This window comes from Pleuronectes platessa, chromosome 24 (genome assembly GCF_947347685.1).
Source record: "Pleuronectes platessa chromosome 24, fPlePla1.1, whole genome shotgun sequence".
NCBI lineage: Eukaryota > Metazoa > Chordata > Actinopteri > Pleuronectiformes > Pleuronectidae > Pleuronectes > Pleuronectes platessa.
Window position 1 is genome coordinate 10775622 of NC_070649.1, and position 7437 is coordinate 10783058.

Sequence of the window (7437 nt, forward strand, 5' to 3'; positions counted from 1 at the left end):
TAAAAGTATTATCTAAGTGAAGTAACAGTTAATTTATTGTCATTATGATATATACACACAGTCAATGTAGTGTGTCAATGTTGAGTCCCTGTCATAAATCTGCAAAACAGAAATATGTTAACATATAGGGGGCACTTTAGGGTTGTATTTGATCAATGTGGAGATAGTACACTCCACTTTATGGATTATAGATCTATTTGAATGTTAAAAAACTGCATTCCTCAGATAAATGTAATGGAGTTTAAAGTACATTGCCCTTTCCACAGTGGTGAAGAAGTATAAATCGATTTAAAATGGAGATACTAAAGTGAAGTACAAATAACTATGTACCTTACACCTATACATTTACAATGATATTTCTATGAATGGCCTTTTTTCTTATTCTTCTGTCTTGTCTTACCAAGTGTATTGATATTTTTGGATTGGATTGTGACTTGAGTTTGGTGATTTGTAAAAACCCGATTCAAGAAGATAAGACGAGTAACTCGGTGTCTGCCCAGCAGCGGTGCCATTGACCCGGCTGGGTGTGAATGGCCGCTCCCCAGCAGCCAATGGCGGCGCACCGGATGCGAGATATCCGCTGCAACAACAAGCGCAGTGTTCCCCCCTCCTTCTCTGCAGCTTGACGCCATTTACAGCCCAAATCCCGACCTCCTCTCCGGAAAGAGCCGAAAAAAAAAACAAAAACATACCCAGCTCACACACGGGTAAAGCTACTTTCAACTCTTCGGAGCCTCACGGGTGAAAAACCACCCAGCGATTTAAAAAACCCCACCGGAGCTGAACTTGTACCGCTCTCCCTCCTGCAGGAGAAAAGTTGTACGCGTGCGCTCCAAAACTCCTCGACCCGTTTCGAACGCCTCGTGCCTCCTTGCGCAGGGGATTTTTACGTGCGATTTTGTTTTGCGTCGCTTTTACCGAAAAGCAAAACACAACACGCGCCCCGGCCGCCTGGACACTGTTCTCCATGGAGTTTACCCGCTGAGCCGTCGATGTGAGGGAACACGCCGCCTCTCACTTTTGGATTTATTTCACCTGCACGGGGGCTAAAGCGTCGGAAGCACGGTGAGTGTCCCCCCCCCCCCCCCCAACTAACTTCTTGGAAAACTCGCCGTTTTAAGTTGCGTTAAAGATCGGCTTCTAGGTCCTTTGCCCGCACTTTTACGCTGCGTAAATACGTTGTGGCTTTCCCTCTAAAACATCGGATGTCCCCGTAGACAACTTGTAAACCTTCTCATTTGTGGCCACTGTTAAGTTGAAAGCTTCCTCCGGTAAAGACAGGTGTAGTGTAAAGCCGTGTGCCTCCCACCGGGCTCAGTCTAATAACTGATTTCACTGTTTATAACACTGGCTGGCTGTCTGCTTTATTAGGAAGTAGACGGGGTCCTAGGTGGCACCTGTGTTTGCTCTCGCGTGCAGTCACCTTCCCTGTAGTCCTTTTTCCTCCCATGTGCACCATCTACTACATGACTCTCATATGTGCACCATCCAAAGCATTAGGGGACAATACAACTTGTAACTATATAACAACACTCAGAGATATGGCTTAAAATGTTTAGACAATACCAGTAATTATCGAACTCAGTGTCACTTTAGGACTCCTACGATGTTTAAAAACTAAATGTGTCGTCTAAAAACCCTATAAAACGTGTATCTGAAGACAAAAGTGGACTATTTTGGTTCAACCTTATGTTGTGTCTAGGGCCGGGTCATAGGGCCCAAAATGTTTTTCGAAATAAATGAATGTTGTCTCAGTCTTTATCGACAAATATCACGTTAACTGTCGTAACACAATTCCTTTGAAGATGTAAGGCAGATTTTGGCCTCGGGGTAAATGTTGTGGTTGAGGAGATCATACACTTGCACTACTGCCTAACTGAGCTTGCACAATTACAATACAGCCTAACTTTTTTTATATTGCCTTTGATGTAAATGATATTGTGATTTCCCACCCTGATATTTTTTCGATTTTGCAACTCGTAATAAATATAAAACATGCAACTATTGTGATAGTAATCGTTGAATAACCCAGCCCCTGTGTATTCAGATTATTTTTAAGATCACGCTCTGAAAACTTTACACCACAGACAAAACGACTCGTTGGATTCGACTCCACACTTCGGCCACGGCCGTGTCGCCTTTCATCTTTTGTGTGCAACACCTTGGTTTTTCCGACAATCTCCCAACGTGTCATTAGTTGGCTCCAGTGTACCTCCGCCGGCCCACCCACTGTGGCCAACACGGCCTGCTCACAGGCCCTGTAAGGAGATGAGGGTCTGTAGCCTTCCACCCCCCCCCCCCCCACACACACACACCCCTTCCTCCTAACTAATAGGTGTTACCTCGCTAGCCCTTCATCTGGAGCAGAAAAAAAGCTTATAAATCCCAAAGAAGCACCGGTGCATGCTCACTGGGAGCCTCCTCGGGGGCATCGCTCACACTTTACATAGACACAGCCCCCCCCCCCCCCCTTTCAGGCTCCAGACTTCTTCTTTTTTTATCTTGTCACTCATCTTCTTTTCAAGAGTGTCACTATGTAAATGTGTTTAGAATGGCGAAGGTTGCCACAGGCCATTTGTCAGGCAACAAACAAAAGCCCTTCCTGTATTGTCACTGAAAGGGGAAGAGCGGGGGGAGTCGTCACTCCCCCCCCCCCCCCAAAAAGAAGGCATTTGAAAGCTAATTAGCGCAAAGGAATAAGAATTAAGGCAACCGCTGACAGTTTCTTTACTCTGGTGCGACGTGTTGATGAAAACAAGGCCGAACAATTTGAATATGTTGGATTAACGCAGAGTGACAGTGCAAAATGCTAAACCTCACGCTTTCCCAATGATGAATGACTGAGATGATAACTGATCTTAGGGTTTACTGCAGACGAGGGGGGAGGAGTTCCCGTATAGATTCCTCAAGAAATTTAGCTTAATAATATTTGTTCAACTTTCTGTGTTATGCCTGACCCTGATTCTCTCAGATTTCTGCTGTTATCCCACTAGCAGTAAACAAAAAGAAGAAACTATAATATTCACTTTACAGCGATGTATGATGAAAAAAAGAATTTCTCTCAATTGAGAAGCAGGAACTAGAAAGATGGTATTATCGAGATTGGCTAAGGATTAATTTGGCTCTAATCCAGTTAAATAACAGTAAATGATCATGGAAAATGTCCACCACAGTAGACGTATTCAACTTAACGGGTGTTTATTTTAGTGAACAGGTGGATATTTGGTTACCAATAAACTAAAAATAAGTATTTAAGGGCATATTAGGAAAACAAAGGCCTGTTTTGAGCTCTTTGGTTCATTTGATTTAGGTTTCAGATCAGACGTCATGTCATACAGTACCTGAGAGGAAACAGGAAGTTTGCACTCAGGAATAAATTAATTGTTTGTTTTTAAACATAAACATGCAACAGCTTTGACTAAACAAATTTGGTTCCTAGTGAACACAAACTTACTGTTGGAGTTCAATGAAAGGAACTCTCAAAAGATGATTATGAAGGCCCAGCCGCCCGTCTCTACTGCCCTCAACTCTGTAATCAAACACACCCATCTCTGTCCCCAACAATGTGATGTGTGATCATCCATATTTCCATAGTGGTGCTCGTACGGATATCAGTTATGATTTGCATGGCATCATTTGCATGGCTTGTAACGGACAGATATAAACTTGTCTGTGTCTTTTACCAGGACTTCAGATGTGTCCCTTGCCAGCCAGAGTGGCCCTTCAGTCCCGAGATGGATTCCAGAAGTCAAAACGGCAGCGACGGGGGAGGTGGACACCGCGGACAGTCACCGGCATCAACGAGGTCGGCGGGCACGCCGCATGACGAAGGGAGACCGCAAGCGCGCGATGGTCCGCCCGATCCTGGGCTGAACAGCAACCAGGCATCCCTTACTCCAGCAGTGCTGCCTCTGGATCAGATTCGGATAACTGGGAGTTGTAATGAGTACACCGACGGGCCCACGGTTGCCCAGGTGTCTCCGGCCTCTCAGCAAAGACAGCAGAAGAGCGACCGTGGGTCATCGCCTGTTTCGAGGACAAGCGGGCTGCAGGAGACCAACAATCTCCGCAACCTGCCTTCATTGACACAGCATGGGAACACGCACACCTCCCTCTCCTACGGGGAGGACGGCATACTGCGCTCCTCCAGTGCAGAGGACTCCCAGAGTAACACCAGGACCAGCATCGGGAGCGCTTCTTCCGGCCAGAGGCTCATCGGCGGCCCAGCACTCGGGGACCACATCATCCGAACCCAGCCCAAACGCGAAGAGCTGAATCCAGAGGAGTTGAAACCCCTGAACGCGGAACCCGTCGCGGTGACTGCCGTGCCGGGCCGGGCGGGCTGCAAAGCTCCCGGCAAACACTCCAGCAAGTGCGAGAGCTGCGGCCGCTGCCAGTGTCCGGAGTGCACTCGCCCGCGGGTGCTTCCCTCCTGCTGGATGTGCGGCCGGCGGTGCGTGTGCTCGGCGCAGAGCGCGGTGGAGTACGGGACGTGCATATGCTGCGTCAAGGGCCTCTTCTACCACTGCTCCAGCGACGACGAGGACACGTGCGCCGACAAGCCCTTCTCGTGCTCCCAGTCGCACTGCTGCGTGCGCTGGACCACCGTGTCGCTGCTCGCCGTGCTCTTCCCCTGTCTGCTCTGCTACCTCCCGGCCAGATGTTGTGTCGCCGCGTGCCAGGGCTGCCACGACCGAGTCGCTCGACCCGGCTGCCGGTGCAAGGACACAAACCCCGGCAACCGCGAGGCGACGTAGACGAGGTTTCTACGTGTGTCGCAATGCAGAAGGACGGGAGGACTCCGCGTTGACTGAACTGTTAGTTTTGTCCCCGTAGGTCTGTTGCGGAAAAGCGGTTTGCTTTCCGAATCGAGAGATGCTGTCGCGTTTGTTGTTTTCGCCTGCCAGGTCTGTTCCGCAGGTGTGTTCACTTGGCTCCCAGCATTATGAGCTTCACCTGAATGTTGAACCAAAATAAGCGCTCCACATGTTTAAAGGTATGAAGACACATTCAACTACTGTTTTGTCCTGAAAAAATAGTCCCTTCATTTGGTAGAGTCCAGATGAATAGCCTTTTTTTAACATTTAATACAATTTATATGCTAAGAACAGGCTCCTGTTACTAACTGTATGTAAAGTAGTAATTCAAAGGGTTTGTACATTAGAATACGCGTTTGACAGATGTTTTATTTTTGTACATATAATAATACTTCAACTGTGAAAAGTTTTCTGCCATACCACAGGCACCTTGATAAATTCACATTTATATGAATCAGTTAACTTCATTCATTGTTTTTTACATTCACTGGAATGTATGTCAATCAATTGTTATATATAATTTACAAAGGAAAAAATCTTGTAAATTGTACAGTGACCTTTTATGAAAAAAATATTTTCTAATTCCAACATTTGCTTAGTGTAAAGTTTAAAAAAAGTATATATTTATTTGAAGGTTTATTATTTTATAATGAAAAATATTTATTTTGAGCATTGTTAAACGTGTCGCCTGTCTCGGGGGCTGTTGTGTAGTCGCTGCCGATTGGAGGGGACCTGTAGGAGAGTCAAAGCTGGATGAATAGTTCACTATGAATTAGAAGACAAAATATATTAACGTTTGAAATTAAACAACCTTGAAGTCTGATGGATTGTTTTGTTTTTCCTCTGCATTGTCTCTATTTTACTGCTTTTTGTGTTTGCGGTGAGATTTAAACATCTGTGTGACCGATCAATGTTCACCATGCCCCCGTCTTTAAGGCTGTTCTCACACTTGAACTCCAGAAAATGTTTTTGAAAATTGTGTCCAGACCTTTTCTGGAGTTTGTGTCGCTCGTGCATAAAACAGCAGGTTCACAACAACAGGAAGCTGTCCGGGTGAGGGATGGCAGGAGGCAGGATATGACGTTTAAATGTAGAATCTTAAATCTCTTTAAGTTGACGTCTTTTGTCGCTGTATTGAACCGTCATCAACAAGCACATTTCCCTGCTGTATTCTCAGTCTGACATTTTATTAGATTAAGATACATTTATCTGTCCCAAACACATGCACAGACATGCACACTCATGCAGGTAGGGAAATTGAACCTCTGCTTTTGACCCATCTGGTGCAGGACACACAGCAGTGAGCGACCATGTAATGTGCCTGCGGAGGAAATGTTGGGGGAGTAAGGTGCCTTGCTCAGGGGCACTAGACAGGGTAGGGAGAATCCTCTTGGATTTTTGGACATATCAATCCAGGTTCGTTTTTTTGTTGTTTCTCCGTGGAGTCGAACCAGAGACCTTTTCTGCCCATAGTCCAAGTTTCTGCCACTAAGCCGGCAGGTATAGTTCTGTAAAATGTCTGGGGCATCTGACTCAGATATAGCGTTGGTCTCATGTGTTTAGTGCAGCCCCTCTTTAAGATACTTTTAGTTTGTATGTGCACGTTTACAATCCAGGAAATTATATACCCTCAAACATGGTTCTTCCACTTATTTTTCATTTCATAAATCAAATGCCCCTCGTGTCTTTTTTTTACAAATATGTACTCGGGTAAGCCTTCTGGTTTCACACACGTTCCTCCGCAGCCTACAGTCACTCGGTTCACTCACGTTTTTTTGCCTTCCATGCTTTTTTCTTTTTCTAATCAAAGGTCTGTTCAGGAATTCCTCTGGTTTTGAATGTCCCTGAAGGCGAAGCATAAGCCTGAAACATAAGCCCTGACACTTGTTGACAGCATACGGACGTGTCTGCGGCGCAGTGCGCATTCGGAGAGCGTGATTGACGTGGCCAGGCCCAACCTGCGCCCACTTGTTTGTTATTCAACCCATAGCCCTCGACTGGCGGAGGAGGGGATGGCTGTTGCTTTTATATAATTATCAACTTTAACCTTTTTTTTTTTTTTTTGATACAGCAGTGAGCGGCCGAGATGACAACATATCGGGGGCCGAATCCCATTAAGTGACAGAAAGGAGAGATTTGATCTTGCGTTTGGTCTTTATCTTTGCAGGCGCAGGCCTCCGCATTGTCTCAGATGTGAATGAGGAGGGGGGGGTGTTAGGAAGAGGGACCGCAAAGGGTTAAAAGCATCACTTTGAATGACAAAGACCTAACAGTTTACCCCTGTATTCAACCCGGCATGCATTCATCCTGTTTTCAATAGTCGGGGGGGAGCTGTTTTGGCTCCCCAACGCTCCTCTCAAGCTACCTGCTCCTACTTGGTATTCCCATAGGGAGATGGGAGTTTTTCTTGTCGGAGGGGATGGGGGGTGGGGAGAGCAATCGCACGGATCTGTTGATGAAAACTCGTAGGAATCGGAATATGATATGATTGAATGCATTTTTTCAGTTGTGCCGGTTGTAGGCTCGAATCTCAGCTGTGGTTTAAATCCCCCCCCCACAAAAAAATCAAATATGGACCCTCACTTGGATTTTCTCGGGTCATTGTGTCATTTCATGCTTT

At 46.0% G+C, this 7437-nt stretch overlaps 1 protein-coding gene across 1 annotated transcript; it reads left to right on the plus strand.

Annotated features, from left to right (window-relative positions):
* Positions 1–621: 621 nt before the first annotated feature.
* spry2 (sprouty RTK signaling antagonist 2) lies at positions 622–5640 on the plus strand. The gene is made up of 2 exons (XM_053417495.1): positions 622–1065; positions 3687–5640. The coding sequence occupies exon 2, from the start codon at positions 3735–3737 to the stop codon at positions 4755–4757; it is 1023 nt and encodes a 340-aa protein (XP_053273470.1). The 5' UTR covers positions 622–1065; positions 3687–3734; the 3' UTR covers positions 4758–5640.
* Positions 5641–7437: the final 1797 nt, after the last annotated feature.